Below are 24,226 nucleotides of genomic sequence, written 5' to 3' on the forward strand. Positions count from 1 at the left end.
GGGAGAGAAGCAGAGCCTGCTCCATGCGTGCTCCTTGTCCCTTGAGTCCTTTTCCTTCCCTCCCCACTTAAAACATGATTACAAAGCACAGATCCACATGGATCCTCAGGATTTTTGCACTGGGTCACCCCAAATTCACCATCAGATCACATAGCATGTCCATGGCTACAGTTTGCACCAAAAAAATCACGCACCCACTGTTACCTGGGGCTGCAGTGGTGCAAAAACATGGTTACAAACATGGATCCACATGGATCCTCAGGATTTTTGCATTGGGCTACCCCAAACTCACCGTCAGATCACATGTCTGTGGCCACAGCATGAACCACAAAAATCATACATCCACTGTTTCGTTTAGAATATTTTTTTTCTTGTTTTCCTCCTCTAAAAACTACATGCGTGTTATGGTCGGGTGCGTGTTATCGAGCGAAAAATACGGTAATCACATGGCACTTGATGTTGGGAGACTGGGTGTGGGGATAAATGAGAGCATAAGATCAACAAAGACCCATCTAGTCCAGTGGCCAACCAGCTGCCCAAGAAGCAGCACAACGAGGACAGAATATGATCATTGACAAGATTGTCTATTTTGGAGGGAGGGGTGTAGAAAAGTAGGGGGGAATTGAATGGAGTTACCCAGAAAAAGGTAAGGCTGTGTAGGACAAAAGCACTCCACACTGCAGCACTGTGTTATGGCTACTGTTTGTAATGCTCATATAACATCTAGATGGCTTGCCCTTTTCTTTTCCGCAAGTATATAATCAACCTGTTAAATTCCCAGCTGGATTGCTTTGCGCAGCTAGGTTAATAATTCTTTGTCCTCATTTAGATTCACCTATAACACAATTAAGTTGCAAACTAACCAACGTATAGAAGGGGAAAACACAATATATGGATGGATTTAAAAAGAAAGGAAAATTCAACACCATTATTAGTGTCTTCAATGTGTTTTAAGTTCTGTTGCTATAGAGGCAGGTTTGTAAGTAGCACAGACAAACATAAACACATACACTCCTGTCTCTCTTAAAAGCTATCCTTTAGGGAATGAGAAAGCAGGAACACATTAAAATAGATGAACCTGTTCTGTGCTACATGAGCAGAGTGGAAAACGAATTTAAAATGAAATAGGAACAAACAGATCACAACTGTCAGTGACAGGCAATAAGAAAAAAAAATACAGTGGTACCTCGGGTTACATATGCTTCAGGTTACATACGCTTCAGGTTACAAACTCCACTAACCCAGAAATAGTGCTTCAGGTTAAGAACTTTGCTTCAGAATGAGAACAGAAATTGTGCTCCGGCGGTGCAGCAGCAGCAGGAGGCCCCATTAGCTAAAGCGGTGCTTCAGGTTAAGAAAAGTTTCAGGTTAAGTACGGACCTCCAGAACGAACTAAGTACTTAACCTGAGGTACCACTGTATTGTGGGTGTTCCTAGTTTTGTAGATGCACCAAACACACTAATGAATTCTATTTCTCCAATCGTGCCTTTATAACCAATGAGGAAGACAACAAATTTCAATAAACAAGCAAGTCCAAACAAGATGGCTTAGGGGGAATTTCCTTTTTCTTGATTTGCCAACAACCCCCGGATACCAACAAATTTTGTTAAAAACACAGAAAGGCAAATAATAAAGAATAATAAAGAAGCAATGAGCCACTTTGGGAGGAGTCAATGTTGATCCAAGTTCTTCTCTTTACTGCAAATGTAGCCTGACGACTCAAATGCCGAAGCAGATCAGAAAACGGAAATGTGTGTCTCTTGCCAGAATGCGGAGTGATAAAATCAGAAAGCAAAAGCTTCAGGCAGGCAGCAGTCATTTCCAAAGTACTAACCACAAAGAATGTAAGTAACATGCAGCCTTCCTCCCCTAGGCCTTAAATCCCACGGGAGGAAGTGGGAGGTGAAATAGACAAGAACTAGACTCACCTCATCCAGTTTGACGTAGTCTCATCGGTCCCATCTATAGATTTGTAGCGGTTGTTCTTATCAACAATCTGGAGAGAGAGGAAAGGTGAGGGAGGAGGATACACAACCAGAAGAAAGATACGTAGCAATTTACTTTCAATTCTAAGCATCACTTCTAAGTTATCTCTTGGGCAGTATTACCATTTAGCTTGGGAGAGAACTGGGAGACAGCCTACAGAAAAACTGTTTGCTTCCAAGGGACTTATTAAAGTCTGCTTCAACAGTAAAAATCTTGCTCTAGACTTGAGTACAGTCGTACCTTGGAAGTCGAGTGGAAACTGTTCCGGAAGTCCGTTCCAACTTCCAAAACGTTCGAAAACCAAATCGCGGCTTCTGATTGGCTGCAGGAAGCTCCTGTAGCCAATCAGAAGCTCTGTTGGTCATTCAGATTCCAAAAATAGTTTGCAAACCAGAACAGTTACTTCTGGGTTTGCGACTTTCAGGAACTAAAACACTCCATAAGATGCACTTTTTCCCTCCTAAAAAGTAAGGGGAAATGTGTGTGCATCTTATGGAGCGAATGCAGGGGGGGGAGGCAGGCAGGAAAAGCCCCCGCGGCTCTTGCGGGCTTTTCCCCAGGAGGGAGAAGGGACTGACGTGGCCAGTCAGTCCCTTCTCCCTCCTCGTAGAAAAGCCAGCAGGAGCCGTGCGCTCCTTAAAGGGTGCGCGGCTCCTGTGGGCTTTTCTACGAGGTGGGGGAATTCCCCCACCTCCCACAGAAGCAGGGAGAAGAAGAAGATCTCCCTGAGCTGCTCTTTGGGGCTGGGGGGGGGGACAGAGTAGCGGACAGGTGCACCTTATGGAGCAAAAAATACGGTAAGTTGTGAAAAGTAAGGTACAGCTGTATTCCATTCTAGTCTGCACTTTAAACCTGGCTGCAAGCAGGAAGTGCTCCTTTTGTAACTGAGCCACAGACACACATTTTCTTAGCTCAAGTTTTGAAGAACTGAACTCAATGGTTCCTCCACAGCCGCACCACTGAGATACTTACCAGCCAAGAGAAGAATCCTGCAGATTTGTCCTGACTGGAGAGCTTCCCTTCATATGGTCCATAAATACGACCTTTTGGGATAACTTCGTTCACACAGCGCACATCCCGCTCTCCACTGGGCTCTTTCACCACTTCCATGCCAGGTGGAACAGTCATAGCAGCTCGGTCAGGGATGCCAATGGGGACTGGAGCATCCGAGACGAAGACGGGCGGGCCATGGTTTGGACATTCATCCACAAAATACTCCTGGCAGGACTCACAGACTGTAGGGCAAGAGGAAAGAAGATTTTACTCTGAGCCATGGAATATTGTCAAAGAGATGCAATTATTTTTCGTAGGTTCTGATGGTCACATCAAACTTGTTGGCGAGGTAGAATTTCTCATCAAAATTATTTGGGAAGTTTTGCAGACTGCTTTGTGAAAGCAGTTCCCAGCCTTGAAGAACCTATGCTGTCCAGAGACTTGGGAAGAGGCGAGTGTGCAGTCCCTGACTGTCCCTGTCCCTGAAGACAGCTGGCAAAGTAACTTTAGCTCAGCCCTGATGTTAACATAGAAAAGTATAGTCATACCTTGAAAGCCGAACGCCTTGGCTCCCAAACAAATCGAAACCCGGAAGTGAGTGTTCCAGTTTTCGAACAATTTTCGGAAGCCGAACACCCAGCACGGCTTCTGTAGCCAATCGGAAGCCATGCTTTGGTTTTTAAATGGTTCCGGGAGTCGAATGGACTCTCAGAATGCATTCTGTTCGAAAGCCAAGGTACCACTGTAAAGGTTTTCCTAGAAGGCATAATTCACAGAATCATACAGGGGAAAATAATAAAGCATCTTCTAATCCACCCACTGTAGCAAAGCAACATTTATAATTTTTGCCCACGAACTGGCCCCACTGTAATCCATCTCCTAGGGCTTCCAGCTGTAGCCAACACCAGAGAGACACTGCTGTGAGGCTGAGCTACATCAGCTCCCCTTACCAAGAGTTGGGGCAGAGACAGGGGAGCACACCTTCATCTGTGGCTGCCTGCAAGGGCCCCTGGCGCCAGAAGACTTTGTAAAACGTGGCACTTGCTGCTTGCTAGATGAGGTAATGCATTCCCCATAGCCTTTCCTTTCCAGGAGCAGATACACATAACCACTTCCTAGGTAACATTTCCTTTAAAACTTCCTGCATTGCAGTTTATCGTAGTGTAGAGGCCCACAACACAATCCTGCAACTGCTCAGAAATCCATGCCGGTGAGCAGGGGAGATCGCAGAGGGCACGGTAACCCTTGGCCCCAAGTCTCTGGCTTTCAGTACCATTAGAATTTCCCTGGGGGAAATTTTTTAATGGTTGCCACAATTAGAGAGACAGAATCTAGGGTGAAATGGACGTCTTCTGTTAAAGGGGGAATTTATTTCCCTTTGAGAGGATTCGTTATGCTTCTCCTCCCAGCCCAGATGTAGGTGGGCAAAATATAGGCAGCCAAACTGACCAGCAACCAAGCCAATGTCACCTCACTTCCTCTAAGCATAAAAGTCAGAGTACAAATGATGAACAGGGAGGGAGAGGTATAATTTCAGAGAAATGGGTTAAGTGAAGGGGATGGTGATTTCTTAATAGTAAGAGCAGTTTAACAATGGAACCAATTGCCTGGGAGAGGGGTGGGCTCTCCCTTGCTGCATTGGCAGCCATTTGCTCTGGATTTCCTGCATCCAGCAGGGAGATCCCCTCCAAATATATAAGTCTGTGAAATTAAGACTAGTAAATAATTCTCTGGCAGGGTGAGTGTACCCTCTTGCTTTTCATTATTCAGCCAGCATGGACTACAGATTTCAGGCACTGGAAATGTACACTTTTAAAGCAAAAGCAACAATAACAAGGAACCAAAGTTTTGCAGCATCCCTGCCATGGATCCACCATGACATCCCCCGAGAAACTGTGATGTTGGCAACAGGACCAAGAATAAAGCTCTTCTGCAAATTAAAATAAAAGCTAGCTACATTATTGAGTTATGTCCCTCCTGATAAAGTATATTTAGCTCCTTCACGGTTGGGCTCTGCTGTTCCCTAGAAAGATTAAGAGCATATTTCTATTCATGTCGGCTAGTGTTACATGTAGCAGAGGACAGGAGGCATTTCTCCGCTGTGTAACACAAATCTTCTATAAGAAACAAAACGGTATTGTTCTGCTGCCCGGTTGTTTGCCATCCTATACCTCTTTGGGAGGAAAGGTGGGATAGAAATTTAATTTGAAATAAATAAATAAGATCTGAGGATTAAAGGGCAAATATGCCAGACAAACTAGGGCACAAAGAAGGCAGGATTCTTTTCGTTGGTATTTGAATCTATGCCAGGGTGTCTGCCTATCAATGGTTCTGCTCAATCTCCATTCTGGAACCTCTGACCGCTAGCCTTATTTACATGTCAGCTGATGCCAAGGACCAGTCTGAATCACGGCACATGCCTGCATATGCTTAAAACTGTCTCCAGTACCACAAGGAGCACTGAAAAAGAAGGGCTCTCTTAGTTCTTCCGGCTCAGCAGGTAGGGTTGCAACAGACAACTTTCTCCCCCTTCTGAAGGCTTAAGGGTGGAAATGATACAACAATTCATTTAGTTCACCAGCGAGATACTTACACCAGAAATCTACTTGCTGAAAACTCTTGGACATGATCAAATCTTGCTTTCCTTTCAGTTTTTTATGCTCCACATTCACGGACTGGGAGTCAACCTTTCCAGAACTTGATGAGAAAGAAGAGAACACAAGTGTGAGATACATTGTGGGAAGGGGTCGAGAAAAAATGTTTAGAGAGCAAGTATATTTCTTATCAACATCTAGACAAAAAATAAACACCAGCTTTCGGACTCTCCATAATTAACGCCTCTCTACTGTTTTCTGTATTACTTTACTCAACAGGTGTAGTTCTTCTGAAATATACTGGCCTTCCTAGGCTTCTATTGAGCACACCACCAACTCATGTATTAGTAACAATCACTACAGCAAGCACTTTTTGGGGGGTGGGGGGTGGGAGTAAACACAGTGAGTAAACACTGGCTTTTATCGCAAAGAAAAAACATTGAGGGCGATAAGCTACAAGCATTAAAACACTTTCATGATGATATTAAAAACAGAAGTTTCAATTTGTAAGCATGCGCTTATTGTGAATTACAGCACTACACCATGCTCCTACAGTCTTAAGCAGAGCGATAAAGATGACTCCTCAAATGGTGATCCAGAATGCTGTGTTGCCCTGGGATCCACTGGTTGCACAGTCCTAGATCATAGAAGCATAGAACTGTAGACTTGGAAATGGACCACGCGGGCCATCTAGTCCAGCCCCCTGCAATGCAGGAATTTAGCTGTGCTGTCAGCTCTAATCATAATGCAAACATATTAAAACGCTCTTACTTAGAGGTGAAACATGAATCATGTAGGTGTAGTGTTTTAAAAACTGTGTTCCTAGGAAGCTTGACATTTCTCCTGGGGCAAAAACACGATGAACAGGTACAAGGGACTTTTGTGTTTTGGGGTGATGACCCATTTAATTATTTATTTTATAAAATCTATGCACCTCTTGATAGTAAAAAAACAACAACCCCAAACCACCTCAAAGCGGTCTGCATTTTTTTATCAATAAAAAATAAATAAATAACAATTCAAACAATTCAAAGAATGAAAAACAGATTAAAACATGCATCGGCATTCTAAGTATCTGGGTAGGCTTTGTCCAAACAAAAATGTTTTTAGCAGGCACACAGCCCATGGAAGATGCACAGGTGCTCCTTAGCAAGCATATCGATATGGAAAGGGGTTTTCACAGAGTTGGCTTGAAATCTCCTTACCAGAGTTGCCCATATTCATCTTCCTGGCATGGAGAGCAGGGTTCCGTCTTGATAGTTACCATTTCCCCCAAACAATCGTTCAGTTTTTCACTCATGTTCTGTAAGAAATTCAAAGATGGACAGAAGGGTAAATAGTTCTGTTCACTTTCCAGATTTCTAGGTCCCCTTTCAGAGTTGCCCTTCTCAGGGTGGCACTGGATATTTCAACCGAGTTCGCAAACAGTTTCCCAGGCACTCCTGTTCCATGGCCTGAGGACATATGAAAGGTTCATATGAACCTTTTCTAAGACCTTCCTCTAAGGCTCTATTCCAGGTGTCATCAGCTTCAGAGGGGAGGCAGTGGTGATCAGAGATAGTGTGATATCCAATGTTAATTCTATTTGCAGCAGACCTAAGACCATTGATTTCAATTGGATTGATTGTCACCTGGGATTTGTCAGTGGCATCGCCCTGACAGTGAAATATTTCCCCCAACTCAACTTGCACCTAATCTCAGTTTTTAGCCACATGGCAAAAGCAGAAACGCCCTCCCATCGGATGTCAAGGAGATAAATAACTATACAACTTTTAGCCCTGTCTCTGAAGGTTTTTAATGTTTGATGTTTTATGGTGGTTGGGGCAATCCAGCCAGGTGGGCAGGATATAAATAATATAACTATTATCATTATGATCATCATCATCATCATCATCTTTGCTCATAATGGGTGATTTGACCTCTGCCTTGGCTTTAATGGACATTTTAATTCTGTGGTCATCTTGCGAGTTTCAACTGAGGTTTTTCAATTGTCATCTATTTTTAAATATTGCAGTTGCCTGCATAGCTTTATGCTGAGACAAGATAAAAACCCTTTGAAAACAGCAAATAAATGTATTAAAAAACCCTGTCCCTCATGTGCTCTTATATATCAGCAACTCGGCAGGGAAGGACAAAGAAACACAACTTTTGGTAACTCACGATGTTTTATTTTGAAAATACAAACACATGCAAGCATCACTTGAAGAGTTGAACACGTATGCTTGCTTCACTTCTGAACAGGCAACTTTGCAGAGAGACAGGAACTTACTACAATATGCATATTAAATATGTGATCCTGGAAACAGCTATGAACTCTGCCTTGTTGATCTGCCCTTAAAAGATATAAAATAACTGCCAATTCAGCTTGTTCTTACATATCATGCTACTTCCAATTTGAAGTTTTACCCTCAATACAATGACATCAGGATGGGAATGGAGTAAGCACAATGCAATAACACATTGGCATCAGTTTCATCTTTTGTTCAGGTACTTCTGAGATTACCTTGAGTAGCATGGGTGACACAGGAGTATGGCCCTTTCCTGTGACCACTGGAAGGTCACAGTCATTGAAAGTTACGGTTGTAATCTGTGTCCAGGGCAGCTGTTTACCAGCTCCATCTGGTACGTAGGCTGAGACCCTATCTGCCTGCGGACTGTCTCGCCAGAGTGGTGCATGCTCTGGTTATCTCCTGCTTGGACTACTGCAATGCACTCTACGTGGGGCTACCTTTGAAGGTGACTCGGAAACTACAACTAATCCAGAATGCGGCAGCTAGACTGGTGACTGGGGGCGGCCGCCGAGACCATATAACACCAGTCTTGAAAGACCTACATTGGCTCCCAGTACGTTTCCGAGCACAATTCAAAGTGTTGGTGCTGACCTTTAAAGCCCTAAACAGCCTCGGTCCAGTATACCTGAAGGAGTGTCTCCACCCCCATCATTCTGCCCGGACGCTGAGGTCCAGCGCAGAGGGCCTGGCGGTTCCCTCATTGCGAGAAGCAAAGCTACAGGGAACCAGGCAGAGGGCCTTCTCGGTAGTGGCGCCCACCCTGTGGAACGCCCTTCCAGCAGATGTCAAAGCGATAAACAACTACCTGACATTCAGAAGACATCTTAAGGCAGCCCTGTTCAGGGAAGTTTTTAACGTGTGATATTTTACTGTATTTTTGGTTTTTATGGAAGCCGCCCAGAGTGGCTGGGGAGGCCCAGCCAGATGGGTGGGGTATAAATAATAAATTATTATTATTACTACTACTACTACTATTATTATTATTATTATTATTATTATTATTATTATTATAGCTCCATCCTGTTTCTATGACTGCAAACACCAGCATGAAAAGGTGCAGCAATGTGGATTTGTCCCATGCAACTGCAGCCTGCAGGTTTTAACACTACTGAGTTGCCTTCTCAAAGGAACCACAGTGCGGCGGCTCTTGCCTGCTAATGTCAAAAAAGGGCCCCATGTGCTTAGTAATGCTGGATTTCTAACACCATTGCAATTTAGAAGCATCACTTATTTTAAAAATGAAGAAAGCCAAGAACTCTTTTCTATAAAACAGCAAAGGTAAAATATTTGCCTCCCTGCCCTCCATTGTGCTTTTTTGGCTAAGTCATTAGTAGATAAAGATCTCATAGTACAACTGATGGTTTTTAAGAGCTGGTAAATCTACATGGTTGGAGCTTCTTTTGGACAGCTTGCACAGGGTCATTATGACCCACATTCCCCAGTCTAAATTCCTTCTAGCATCAAATTAGCCAAAAATAAAATTAAGTAAATCAGATTCCCATGCTGAATTCTTGAGTGCAATTTTTCTTCTTGTTTGTTCCTTTCCATACAGCAAGAATTTAACTGAAGTGCACACATATGAAGACAAAGCAGCTCTGAAAATTATACCTATCAGTCCTTTGTTTTCACAAAAAAGCAGAAAAAGGTACTGTTTAACAAAACTCTCAGCAACTCCTTCATGTCAGAGGCACTTGGGAAACCCAAGTTCTAAACCCCACTAAGACATGTAGCTTACTGGGTGACCTTGAAGAAGGTCCACAGGTCAGTAGTAAGAGCAGTTTTGTGTGCAAAAGATTCAAGGTTCAAACTCTGCCATCTTACAGCATTCGGGAACACAAAGACCAAATTTGATTTTGAAATCGCATGGTACATGCTTATTCAGTACACCAGAAAGGACAATTGCCACCAGCTACCCGTGGCTCACTCTGGGACACCCTGTTAAGATGGAGAGTAGGAGACCTTCACTGCTATAAGCAACTCTAACCTGCTGGACAACCCTGCTTAATGTCTGGCTGTATCCTTTACTTTGTATATGCAATGAGTGTTTCTTGGGGGCTGGGGTTATATGCAGATTGTGTGCTATAAGTAGTTTTTGAAACTGAAAAAATAAAGAAACTAAAATAAACAAATAATGCCATCTGCAAGTAGGGCTGGAAAAGACTTCTCTCGGAAATCTTGGGACAGCTGCTGCCATTCTGGACCAGATTCGGTATAAGGCAGCTCCTACATTCCTCTCTGTATCTCATAAAAGAGATACACAGCAACCCTTTGATGTAGGAAAGCAGGGAGGACAACTGTGCACAATGCCCAGAGCGCCTTGGAGCAAGAGTGGGAAGAAAATGCAGCAAATAGTAAATGTACAAGTGAGGAGCTCGTACAGATTCTCCGAGAAAGGGCAGATCCTGGGAAAGTCAGCCATATATATCTACACACACACATCTCTTTTTGTAAAGCATCTGTGTCCCCCTTCTATGACACTCAGCAACTTGAATCAATCTTGGAATGATTTCCAGTCGCAGCCAGGAATGCATCAATAGTTTGCAGAAGCACATACTAGCCATGTCGCCTTTCCAGTCCAGTGTACCCTTCTGGCCTCTAGGACTCTCACACAGACTGAAAAGATGATAAATACTGCTCTGCAGGGAAGTCACAAGAGGCTTTTCTTTTTCCACCCTACCACCAAAAGCACGTCTGTCTTCATGTTATGGTTAATTACTTCCGACAACAATCTTTGCCTGTCTGGAGTGTCCAGCACCCATTATTCATGGGGCTCAGGATTTGTTGCAGATGAGTATGACATCCAACCCATGAGAACTACCCCCAAGCCCTGTGGACAGCAGCTTATTTGAATGTTCCGAGCCAACCCATTATCAAAACACGCAAATATGTGTTCACTTGCCAACGGAAATAATAAAATTCACCACTGGCAGCTCACTTGCTTAGAGTGTGGCACTGATAATGCCAAGATTGAAGGTCTGATCCCTATATGGAACAGCAGAATATTCCCGCACTGCAGCGGGTTGGACTAGATGATCCTCAGGGTCCCTTCCAAATCCAGAATGCTATGATCCTATAAAACATTTTTAAAGAGAAAAATAACTAAGGAATTCATGCTAGATGCATGAAATGCAATGCAGCAGCAGTGGAAGGAAATAGCGTTATAAAGAAAAAGAAGCATTCCGTGCATGCAATAGCTTCTGGAGGGAGGGGTCTCCTCTGGCATCTTTGGCACAAACAATTCAAGGTAGAAAAGGCTCTTGAAACTCTTCCAAAGGACATTTCGAAACTAGTGAGAACACTGAATACAGCCACACACAAGGTTTCCATTTTAAAAAGCCAGGCCCTCTTCCTCCTTGCTCCCCAATGCCTCCCCTGCCAATTCTGGTCTTACCAGAAAACCCTGAATCTGGTGCCAGATTTTAGAGGAGAGATTGCATGGAATATATTCAAAACAAACCTTCATTGAACTGAAGCAAAGGTAAACTGTATTCCAAAAATACCTATGCAGAGAAAACCCACCTTTTAAAAAGGTAAGCCATACATTTAGTTTACCGAGAACTTAACAGAATAGTTTATGTAACACTGAAGGTATGGTCTAATACAGGAACAAAGTCTTTCCAGTTCCAGTATCTATAAATGTATCTTTTCCGGAAAGGCCTGCCAAACAGTTATGTCCTCCTCTCTCAAGATCATTTAAAACACTGATGTTTCCATTCCTGCAACTTGTTGAACTTTTGTTAATTATTCTTTTTGGTATCATATTCCTGTTTGGGCTGTCATAAATAAATTTATTACGAACAATACATACCTTAAGACCTAAATATTACTCAACAAAAAGGGGTAAATTGCTACTGGAACCTAAAGGGTGTTGAATCATTTTTGCTCACCACCTTCAAGGAGAAATTATTGCTAGGTCTTGGAGGTGTCAGAGAGAGGTAAACCAGGTGAGGTTAGCCGATGAGTCTCAAACCCTTGGTGTAGTTTTCAACCAGTGTGTCGTGGCACCCTGGCATGCCTTGAATGATGGTCAGGGGTGCCGTGGGCAACACTGGCCTCCATCCCTCTGTCCTTCCTCCCCTCCCTTCCTTCCTCTGATGCCCTCTCATGTCTCTGCCTCCCAAAGGCTTGCACAGCTGTTTGTTGCAGCAGCCCTGGCTACAAGCTCCCCGGGTGAATGGTGCCTCTGGGGCTGGCCAGGGCATGCTGGTTGCCAGGAGCTAAGGCAGCCTCGGAGTAAGCAAGCAAGAGGGCAAACGAGCCCAGTCCCCCAGCCCTTGCTGTTGGGAATTGATGGAAAAACAGGAGGTTGGGCGGGGAGGCAGTACACTGGTCTTTCTTGTGCTTGCTGTGTGCTAGGCCTGCCTGGGAGCTGAGTGCCCAGTGCCAAAGGGGAGCCTTTCAGTCATGCAGGCCCGGCGGCACCCGCTGCTGCCAATGCTGCCTCCTAAGGTGAGTAAGGTGCTGGCCTCACATTCATCACTAAGGATGGGGGCATCCTCTTCCCAGGCCCCTGTGGGGGGGGGGTGTGAGGAGGCACCTCTCTTTGGGGAGTGTGGTGCTCCCCAGCATAAGAACTCCCAATTTCATCGACTCTTCCAGCTACTATAAAAAAGGCTTAAAGGTCAGTCAGTCTCCAATGAGGAACCAACCAGAAATGATGGTGGGGGAGCCTGATGGAAATAGATAGCTTGATGCCCAACACATTTCTGTTCTAGATTCCCATGTGCAGCTCTATATGACACTTAAAGTGAGTGAACAAATGTTGTTTTCTTTTCTGCTTTTCTCTTAAGCCTTTGCCAGTGCCAAGAACATGAGAGTGATGTGCACCAAACCCAAAAGTATTTATACCAGGCTTGTAAAAATAACATTGGTCGACATGAGCAAGTGCGTCAATAAAAAGGTGGGGTAACTTTGCAGACTAAGTTACGCAAGTTTATTAATTCCAGCTCATGGGTCATATTTCTGTTATCACAGACCACAGCAATCAACTGATGAACTAAACTGCACAAACAATTGCTTATATTTGTTTATATGTTGCTGGTAGCTAGCAAGGACACCATGTGAGCAGACTGTGATGGGCTGTAACAAAGAGACACAGAGCACGGCTGCTTTTAAATCCAAACCTGCCATGTGCATATATAGGAAGAGCAAGGGAGTCCCTCTGGAATGGGTGGAATGCTAGGATTCTCCTTTACCTAGGCTTCAGGTTATATATATGTGTAGATAAAGCATACGTCATAAAGACATCATAGTCTCCACTGTGCCTCATTTTTCCAAAAGGAAACCGAGGCCTTGGTTAAGTGCAACTGGTACCCCTGGAATCTTTTGGGGTGGCGTGTAGCACTAACAGAATGTTGGTGTCTTCAGAAAGCTTTGTCGGTCTTCTTCCAGCATTCTTCTGCCTGGCTCATTTGACTGAGATGGGCAGCTTTTCCACAAGTTCTGAGGCCCCAAATGCATTTAAAATGCCACTGGATTTTTAAAAAATGGATTACATGTGAGAATTCAAAAGTTTAAATTAGTTCTAACAACTACACACACCACTTGGAGCTCCTTGGAGGAATAGTGGGATATAGCTGTAATAGCAATCACTGGATGCATTGTAGTAGCAAGTTTTCCACACTTTTCATTACAATACAAGACTCTGCACCAGAAATTGCATACTATCTCTGGTATACAGAGTTGTGTGTATATTCCCCTACTACTAACAAAACAATTTATGCTTAACACCAGCAAGTTGTTATAACCCTGTTCAAAGAAAGGTGTCACATCTGAAGCTAAAGGAGATGGTCAAATTTACTGTTTTGTCTGTCAATTTCATAAAAATGCCAATGCAGTAATTTATAATTATCAGATCTTGCCACCATTCTCTTCTCTTGTAATTGGGGGGGGGTGTCTCTTAAACATACATTTATAATGCCAAGAAAAGCTGTCAGACTGGTTTAAAACTGGCCAGATGACAGCTCTCTTGTATATTTATTTTATAGGTAAGTACTGCATGTTGAGTGTAATACATTAAAGCTATCACTATGCTAGTGTTTTCCAGTTCAGACCTGCTCTACATCTTTTCAGAAATTGCCTGCACTGCCTTCTTACCTCATTCCTATTTCAGACCTGCAGTTTAGCAAACAAGTACACCTGCCTCGCTCAGTCAGTTTCTTTTTCTGTTCTAAAGTGGACTAGAATGGTTAATAGACCTGGGCATTCAAAAGTTTTGAAGTCCATATCGTTATATTGATTTGACCTTAAAATATATCACAACCCAAGGTGTGTGTTAGGGCTGGGTAATATATTGTCCAAAACTAGTTTGAAGTCCATATCATGATATCAGTTTCATAATTTTTGACCTGGCAATATATTGTGAATCATGCAAAAATCACAATGTGGGGAAAACTGTGAAACTACCCAATGCCTCTAACATACCTCCATTTTTATTTCAGACATCATGATATAGCGGTATATTGTGTTGTTTAGCTGGTAGTATATCGCAATGTCGAAAACCAGATATCGCCAAGCCCTAAGTTAAAGACACATCTGGAAACACTATGTGATTGTTACTGAATTAAGTAGAAAAATTAAAGTAAGCAATAGCAAAAGTGTATTTATGTCTAGAATTTAAATAGCCAACACTCCCTCTTCTCTGCTACTTTGAAACGCACAGGTAAAGGTATAGGACCCTTGGACAGTCAAGTCCAGTCAAAGGCGACTATGGGGTTGTGGTGCTCATCTCGCTTCAGGCCGAGGGAGCTGGCGATTGTCCAGTTTTCTGGGTCATGTGGCCAGCATGACTAAACCGCTTCTGGTGCAACGGAACACCGTGATGGAAACCAGAGCGCATGGAAACACCATTTACCTTCCCATCACAGTGGTACCTATTTATCCACTCACACTGGTAAGCTATTGAACTGCTAGGTTGGCAGAAGCTGGGACATAGCAATGGGAGCTCACCCTGTTGCAGAGTTTTGAACCGCCGGCCTTCTGATCGGCAAGCCCAAGAGGCTCAGTAGTCTATTGACAAAGCCTCAGCAGACACACAAGACTCTGCACAATCTGTCCCACTTGGCTTAGTGAAACTGGAGGACACATTCATGACTTGCCAGAAGCAGACCAATGGCAACTTTCCACCTTTTAAGACTGCATTCTGCAACAGACACTAAGGAATATATCCAACCTAGTACTATATGAATGTTGTGTCAGTGCACAGATTCCTGCTTGCACAATACAATCAGCTCGTCTCCTCCCCCACCTGCCCCCTAAATCTGTTCATGGTTCCCCCAATCCTCTGGAGCAGATTTGGGGAGGGTACAGGGCTTGAATGAGAGAAAGAGAACTCCAGATGCAAAAGTACCGTATTTTTCGCCCTATAGGACACACTTTTTCCCCTGTGTGCGTGTGCATCCTTTGGGGCAAATACAGGCTTTCGCTGAAGCCTGGAGAGCGAGAGGGGTCGGCTTTAGGAAGCTCCGCGCCGGGCTCCCGAGGGTTGCGCAGAGCTGCCTGCGTTCCCGGGCTCGGCACAGCTCCAAGCAACCCTCCGGAGCCCGGCGCTAAGCGCTCAGCTTCGGCATCGCTCTGGCTCCCGTTCTGGGGGCTGGGGTCGGGGGAAGCTCGGGCTTCCCCCGCCCCAGCCCCGCGCCTGTACGGGGGAAAAATAATTTCCCCCCCTTTATTCCCCCCCCCAAATCTAGGTGCGTCCTATGGGCCGGAGCGTCCAATAGGGCGAAAAATACGGTATGTATCCTTGCTATGACAGGACACAGTAGTTGGCTAGTGTCCCATCAGTTGGTCAGAAATGCTAATTTCAAGTTTTACACCGTACACCAAGGGCTTTATCATCCACAAACTGTAACAATGTCCCACAGTCCATTTTATGGACTGTTAGTAAACTGTTAGTATGTTAGTAAACATGCCATGATCTACACTATCAAAGACCATAGAAAGATTAACAAGATTGACTGGGTACAGTTCTCTTTATTAATCTCTAATCTGATTGAGATTATGGCAGTCTCAATGTCAGGTAAATGAGGCTGGCCATGATGGCTATGTTCTACCTACAATTTCAGAGGAATGTGCCTCTGAATAGCAACTGCTGGGAAACGCAAGTGGGAAGAGCGCTGTTGCACTCAGGTCTCTTAGGCACCTGGTCAGCCACTGTGAGAACAGAATACTGGTGATCCAGCAGGGCTCTGTGTCATGCTCAGTTTAGAATACAGATCCTCAGTGCAGAGAACTGGTGTCCAGGTGTGGATTAAGCTGCCAAGAGAGACCACTCACTCAACCACCTTCCCACCCATAGATTATATATAGATGGAGAAGTGAGTGGAGTGGAAAATACACAACTAGGATAGAACTGCCCACCCACCCACTGCAGTTAGGAGCCAAAAAGCTTCCACTACTCAAACGCTTTATTTGGGATTTGTTCTGGGAGGGTAAACTGCACAGGATCACAACCTTATTAAACAGTGAATAAAAATCAAAATCCCAAATATTTATCACTGCAACATGAAACATGCAGATCTTGTTTCTTCTGCAACAGCCTTAACACAAAATCCCTCAAAATCATCTAATAAAAAAGCATTCCATGCCAAATAGCAATTCACTTCCTCATATGCCATTGCATGTATTTTCATACTACACTACAGATGGCAAATGGTAGCATGCTTAACTATTATTTTTACTTCAAATATGAACCAACAAACTATCAACTTAACTCTAGAATTCAACCTGAATATAGTAAATATTTGTTTAGTGTTAGGATCATTTGCATTTATTGCACAAATGTAATCTAAAAAATGATGGAGAGTATGTTTGAGCACAGAAGAACAAAAAAATTCAATTCCGGTTGCCACGTTTTCTCTGCAAATCTGGATAAATCAAATTCCTTGACCACCAATATGGAATTAATTATAACTTAAGCATGTATATTCCCTTTCCATATAGCTGGAATTCACACACACATCATAGCCAGGTAAGTTCATCCAACTACTTAGGGCTACATGTGTACTTCATTTTTGGATCTGTCCTTTATACAGTATTTCAACTCCTTCAGGGGCTACAGTTCTATGCACACCCTTTTCCAGTGTGGCTTAAACTCAAGTAGTCAGTCTGATGAAGATTTGTTTAAACTACAGTATAGGTCATAAAGGAAGAATCACTTCAGCAGCATAAAGTTGACCTGGACCAGTATGGATATTCTTATTATAACCAATGAAAAGGAATCAAGCAAAGAGCCCTGCTGGATCAAACCAAATGCTTATCTGGTCCAGCATTCTGTTCTCGGAAGAGCAAACCAGATGCATTTGAGAGGCCCAAAGCAGGACACAAGCACAATTGCCCTCTCCTGCTGTTTCTCCTTAGCAACTGGTATTCAGGGGCATGCTGTGTCTGATCCTGGAGGTAGCAGTCATCTTGACTAGTAGCCATTGAGACTTAACCTTCATGATTTCACCCAATCCCATTTCAGAGCCATCACAGCCGGTAACAGACTCGGCAGTTTGAGGCCCCATCTGCAGTATACATTTAAAGCACTTTAAACAGTCATGTTTCTCCACACACACACACCTCTCACACAAGATCCCAGGAACTGTAGTTTGTTAAGAGTCCTTTGGGAAACATCCTATTCCCCTCATGAAGCTACAATTCCTAGCAGGCTTTAAGAGCCAATCACTCTTCCCAGGGAACTTGGGAAATTGTAGCTCTGAGGGGAAACAGGTCTCCCAACAACACTGAGCACTCTCAACAAACTACATTTCCCAGGATTCTTTGAGAAGGCTGAACTGCTTAAAGTCCTATGTACCGTATTTTTCGTTCTATAACATGCACCCGACCATAACATGCACGTAGTTTTTAGAGGAGGAAAATCTGTAGGCATGCTACCCGTATGCATTCCCTCCATAACACACGCAGACATTTCCCCTTACTTTTTAGGAGGAAAAAAGTGAGTGTTATGGTGCAAAAAATACGGTAAGTGCTTTAGATTTACAATGCAGGCGAAGCCTAATTTACATGTTGTGTGAAGAAATTCTTTCCTTTGTATACCCTGAATCTGCGATCATTGAGCTTCCCTAGGTTTTGAGACACTTCTCCCTACTCATTTTCACCACACAAGACATCATTTTTTTCTAACTTGGTTTTATTCATTTTCATCTTTAAACACGGTTGCATTGAGATGTATCTTTGTTTACATTAGAGCATATGACGTGCAACAACGATATAGTTAAAAACAAAAGCAAAACAGCAATGAACACACAGATAAACGTTTCTGAATAGATCAACAAAGTTGTGTCAAAGCATACATGCCAAAATTATTAATGTCTAGTAATGATGTCTAGTAATCATTATTCCTTAGATTGGGGACCACAAGTAATTAAGCAAAAGGTCTTTTGTAACAACAATGATCAGAATTTATAGGAATTCATATGAACCAAGACATCATTTTACCCACCTCTTTCATGTTCCCCTCACCCACTTGCTTTTTTCACTAAGCTAAAAAACCTCTGGACTTGCCCCCGTTTCTGATCATTTGTGGGGGTGGGGGAGAGAGAGATCAGTTTCTGATCATTTGTGTTGGGGGAGATATATGTATAGCTGAAGAATAGGTTTGCAACATCCACCGCACCCTTCTCTAAGGGAGCAGGAAAGCACGCAAAAACGAGGAGCCACGCAGTGCCGACTGTTGGTTACTTCCTGCCTGGAAAGGCATCGCGGATGCGTCCTGCAAACCAAACGTCCATATACCTCCCTGTCGTCCACGTACCCGCACTAAGCGCTCATAGGCACAAGTCGCGCAGGCACCCTCCCTCGGAGCCCCTTACAGTCCCACGCGTCCGCCCGGCCCCATCCCAAAGACAGGCCTCCCGGTGCAACGTCCTCGTGACCGCTGCACCGCTTTCTTTCCCCCCGTGCACGTTGTTGCACGGCAAGTTGAAGCTGCAACCGGTTGCGGACCGCGCGGCCTCTCCCTCCGTTCCCTTGCACAGGGCGAAAAGAACGGAAGGCGAGAAGACGCGACCCTCCCGCCCGCCTGCCTGGCCTCTCCTCCTCCTTCCCCGCGACGCCGCTTCCAAAGTCACTCCGTTCTTTGGCGGCCCGCCCCTACGTTCCATCCCCGAACGCTCGCCGTCCTCTGCGACCGCCCATTGGGCCGCGGCCGCGTCACTCACCGGATTTAATGAAACGGGGAGGGGTGGAGGGAAAGAAAAAAGAGCGAGCGGGCAGGCAGGCAGGGAAGAGAAGGAGGCGCTGGAAGGGGAGGGAGAGGAAGGGGCCGAGCTCAGCGCTCGCCCCAACAGAAAAGGAGGGGGGGAGAGGGAAGCGAGGCGGCTACTTACTTACCTGCCCGCCCAGCCGCGCCCTCGGGCGAACGTTGTGCAAAGAGGCGCCCCCCCTCCACAGTCGCCCCCTTCCTCGGCGAGGGCTCCGTCCGCGGCTCCCCCGGCCGGCGCCCGCCCGCCCGCTGCCCTCCCCTCGCTCGCTCCGCAGCCATTTTCCGTGGCCACCTTGGCTACCGAAGGGCTGACTCACCTCGTCGCTGCGGGGCCCTGGCTCGTCGTCTGGGGGCAGCCCGGCTCTGCCCGCGGCGGCGGCGGCGGCCCTCCGCGGCGCCCGCTGCCTCGTCGCCGTCCCCCTCCTTCGGCGCCGGCCCGGCCAGCCCAGCCTGGCGCGCTAGTCCCAGGCGAGGACGGGTCCCCCGGGCGGGCCGGGCTTGGCGGCGGAGAAGGAGGCGGCGGCGGCGGCTCCCTCCCTCCCGGCCGTGACCACCATCTTATTAGCACAGGAAATGACATGGCGAACGGAAGAGAGGGGCGTTCGGGGGCCGAGCCCGGGGACCCCCCGAACCGGGAGGAGGAGGAGGGAAGCGACGCGGGCTGGCTGGCGTCGAGGCCCGGCCTCCTCGCCGCTGCTGGGGGGGCCCTGCACACAGGCACGCACGCCCCGAAATGCCGCCTTACTCGCCCGCCTGCCCGCCCCCCTCGCTTCTCCTCTCCTTCGTTCGCCAGCCCGCCTGGCAGCCAAACACCCCCGCCATGCTCCTCCGATGCCTGCAGCAGCCGCGCGAGTCCTCCCCCAGAAGCAGAGCAGCGTCCGCGGCAAATGCAGCGCGCGCCGAGCAGCAACCTGCGCTCGCATTTTGTGCGGGCTTTCCTTTCCCCTCTCTTCTTCTTCTGCAGCATTGCGCGCTCGCTCTTTGCAGCCCACCCCCAAAGCAGAGAAAAGTTGACGGCCGCCTGACCAGAGTTGCCTCTCTTTTGACATTGCAACAGCCCGATCCTTTGCGTGTTTCTTCGGAAGTCGCGCTCCTGGGGTTCGGAAGGGGCTTACTCTTTTGTAAATGCGGATAGCGTCCCATGCAAGTTTACTGGGAAATATCTTCCCGCACCCAAATCTCGACCCACTACCCAAAAACGATTTCCTCTACTGTAAAGGATCGCGGCCCGATCCAATGCATGTTTACCCGGGAGTAGGAGTAAGTGAGATTAATTGGACTCGCTCTCCTGAAATACAAGGTCGCAGTTTATTCTGTTCCCATTACTGGTGGCGGTTTTTTCTCCTTTTAACCTGCCGACCTTACAATCGCTACTGTTTTGTTTGGCCTATCCCGTTTTGATTTTGATCCTATGATGACCTTTCTGAAAAGGAAAGCAAAGGAGCCTGTGGAAGCTCCGTTATATTAGTAACGCTATGCGTAACGTGCAGCGATTTAAACACTGACGTCTATTCTAATGAAGCAGGTCCCGTCCAACTGGCTTTGACGTGCATGTAAGCCTGCTATCCTATACGTGCGGGAAATCCCAGTGAACCTAATAGGACTTCCAAATAAAATCCTGGAGAGCTGCTGCTACTTAGTACTGTATATTGTAGCCAATACTAAACTACATGCACCAGCGTTATAACGTAGCCTGCTATGTACAGGATCTCTGCTTGTTTTTAAACCAGCCTGCAGAGTTTGAACCCTCAGTCTGCAGTGAACTATCTGCAAAGAACTCACCATTCTTAGCGTTTTAAGCATTTGCAGGGAGACTCCTGTTTAGTAATAAGGTTTATTTAATAGCACTTATCATATGAAAGCAAAAACATATCACTTGTGGGACTTGCAGGTGAGCCGTGCCTCTTGTGCTGAAATGATCAATAGTAATTAGTTGAGAGAGCATATTGATGCCACATAGTACTGATTTATCTGAATTATCTGTCCAGTGGATTAGAAGTCATACAGGGGAAAGGGGCTGGGGGGAAAACAACTTGAGTTTTAAAATGACTTTTCTGGGGAAGATTTAGTGAGAGCATATGCATTGCACAGCTGAACCAGGCCACAATTCATTTAATTCTTTTGGCATGGCCTGCCATTAACCTCTGGATGCTCAGAAGCATCAGGTGAACACAGTGGACATTATCTGTTTGGCAACAATGTATCCGGTACTCAAAGGTGTATACAGTATATAACTTAGGAACATATTGGACATTGAGGTTTGATTTGGGTACTGCAGCTAATAGCTATTGAAGGTTCTACTCATGGATTTGCCATTAGAAACCCATCTAGACAAATGGCTTGTGGCAGTGAATTTCATAGTTTGTAACTATGCACCAGCGAATTTCCTTTTGTGTTTTGTCAATTTGCATCCCAGGGACATAGGGAGCTGCCTTCTATCAAGTCAGACGATTGGTCCACCTAGCTCAGGGTTGTCTACACTGACTGCCAGCAGCTCTCTGGAGTTTCACATAGGGGACATACCTAGCCCAAGTTGAAGATGCCAGGATTAAACCTGGCACCTTCTGTATGGAAAGCAGATGCTTGAGCTACAAGCAGAAGCTACAACCCTTCATGATCCTATGCATTCCACATGTTGTGCAGATAGAAATACAGTAGTAGAAACCTGGACTGTGCCACCTCAGAATGCATCTCAGCTGGGTAGGCATTGTAATTTTGTAATGCTACCCCCATGGGAAAAGAAAAGTAGCATATTGGGGAGAAGGCTATGGTAAATTTATCTCTTATAAACTAATTTGCACTAAGAGGGAATGATGTTTTGGTGTGTTTATTTAAAAAAAAAATCATTTTCTTTAAAGAACCTTTTGATGTCCAAGGTGGTAAAGTCCAGCATTCTACAATTTTCGGCTGCAATACTAACCCCACATATTAGTCCCATTTAATTCAATAGGTCTTATTTCTGATCATTAGACATGGTTGGGATTATGCTGTCAGACTGCCACCACAATGTGTAGAGTAGATTTTAGTTCGCCCAGTTCAGTAGCACATTCCATGCTTTCAAAGTTATAAAATCTGGGATTCTTGTAACGTTGATATTTCCAAAGCTGGAACATTTTGTTGCCACAAGTTCACTGTCTCTGCTTCTGTAATGGCTCGTTGTGGCCTATGAAATGATGCCAAGGTAGAGATGTCCCTTCCCCATGGGGAAGAAAAGACTCGTTGAATAATGTGATGAGTTGTATTTATATACCAATAGATAGGATGAATTCTATAAAAGAAGATTGCCTGCTGTGTATGTGATTGATGCAACTTTGCTTGGGGAATGCTTCAGTGTGTGACTGGCACTTTCCTTTTGTAACCACCATAATTTGTGTTCATACATTGACAAGATTATTGTAATAACCTGCAGTTTCATAAGAGTATATATTTAAAGAAGATTAATAAATGAGCAAATTAGGTTAATTTGGATATGCAGAAGATATTAGAATTAAATTTAAGGAACGGCAGAAAGAGGCGGAAGGAAGTCAAGTTTTGAAATGTCAAAATGGTTGTAAAATTAATAAAATGTATAAAATTAGTGAAATGTATAAACTTGAAAAGCAGAAATAAAAATTAAATAATAATAATTTGTGTTCATAGTGTTCCATTCTTAGAAATGCCACAGTGCCTGGTGGCACTGCTGGAATTTTTTTCTCTCTGGTGGTCAGGCAACTCTCGCCAACCATAGGCTGCCAATTACCAATTAGCTTTTACTGGTGAAATATATTATTGAATTATGGCAATTATATGACTTATGGCCCTAAAACAAGACTTGATTGTGTTTTTTCTCCTTCAGCTTCTCTTTCTCTCTGTGCACTTTCTGAAGATTTGGTCCATTTAAAATCCGTTTTGTCAACAATTAGATGCTTTAAAATGTTCAATATTTGACCCAGCTTAAAAGTCCCAGTAGGTCTCTTGGAGACAGGCATAGAGATTAGATCACTGATGGGGAAGCCTTGCCTCTCCAGGTAGACTCCCATCAACTCCAGCTAGCATAGTCTGGGGTCAGGGCAAACAAGTTCCCCATCCCTGTACAGTACTAGGAAGCTCTCCTGCTTAAGTTCCATTGATATGAATGGTGTCTTTGCAAGGGCAAAGTGTCTATAGTTTGGGTGACATCCAATTAATACTTGCATTAGACCCTTTGGGCATGACCCACCTACCAAGCAGATCACAGGTACATCCAACAGTACTTGCAATGGGACTTCCCCCCACCCTCTCTTCTCTCTGTGGGCTCCCTCCAAACACAAATGTGTACCCCTGCATCTCCCCAGAAAAAAGCACTGCTGAATAGCATCCTGTGTCTACCACTTTCCTGACATACTTTTTAAAAAGCTAGACCCTCTAATACTTTTTTCCTTACTATGACCCCAGTTTGTTTTATAAATAATTTCTGAATCCGAAGGAAATATGAGCGATGACAGCGGCCCGAGATCTCCGAGTCTTTCCAGTGAATCGGAAGATTCACAGAAAGGGGCGCCAGTGGTCAGAGCAAGGGGGGCGCCTAGGGGGACACACCAGGAAGAAGGGACCAGAGGAGACTCAGAGAGCAGCAGTTGGAAATCGGGACCAGCTTCCCCACCAGAGCACAGTAGGGGGGAGGGGTCGCAGGCATCGGGAGCTGGCGGCTCGCCGCAAGCGGGAAGGCAGGAGTTAGGATTGGCCACACCTCCATCGGGGAGCGAGGAAACGGTCAAGAGGAAGGTTGAAGGCTGCGCGCGCGCGCCAAGTTCAAATGCACAGGAAGGCAGCACAGTAAGCAGTCCGGATAGGGAGCCAGGTCCTAAAGCCCGCCGCAAAGAGGGAGCAGAGTCCGGGGGGTCGGCGTCAGAAGAGTCCAGGAAGGAAGAGACCACGGGGGGTAGAGGGACCCAGAGGAGGAAGAAGAAGAAGAAGAAGAAGAGTTTGGATTTGATATCCCGCTTTATCACTACCCTAAGGAGTCTCAAAGGGAAGAAGGAAGAGGTGGAGTAAGGCTAGAGTATTAAGTTGGTGTACAGGAGGCGGAGACTCAGACGGAGCTTCGCCGGTCTAGCTTCTAAGACGTAGAGCTGCACGCTGCGGCTTGAAAATGGAACTTGTAACTCAATAAAGACTTTTGTACAGTAATACCGGC

At 45.2% G+C, this 24,226-nt stretch overlaps 1 protein-coding gene across 2 annotated transcripts in view; it reads right to left on the bottom strand.

Moving 5' to 3' along the window:
* Positions 1-22,598, bottom strand: part of PRDM11 (PR/SET domain 11) — a 45,604-nt gene extending 23,006 nt beyond the window's left edge. Inside the window, exons 1-5 of one of the 2 annotated variants that reach the window (XM_081213829.1) lie at positions 19,389-22,598; positions 6,780-6,877; positions 5,574-5,677; positions 2,960-3,222; positions 1,930-1,997 (exon numbers count right to left, since the gene is read on the bottom strand). In XM_081213829.1, the coding sequence (XP_081069955.1) occupies positions 1,930-1,997; positions 2,960-3,222; positions 5,574-5,677; positions 6,780-6,874 (530 nt within the window). In that variant the 5' untranslated portion in view covers positions 6,875-6,877; positions 19,389-22,598. The remainder of the gene's footprint in view (positions 1-1,929; positions 1,998-2,959; positions 3,223-5,573; positions 5,678-6,779; positions 6,878-19,388) is intronic. The other variant, XM_081213830.1, reaches the window with a different exon arrangement.
* Between the last annotated feature and the right edge of the window lie 1,628 nt (positions 22,599-24,226).

This window comes from Podarcis bocagei (genome assembly GCF_964188305.1).
Source record: "Podarcis bocagei genome assembly, chromosome: 1".
Taxonomy (NCBI): Eukaryota; Metazoa; Chordata; class Lepidosauria; order Squamata; family Lacertidae; genus Podarcis; species Podarcis bocagei.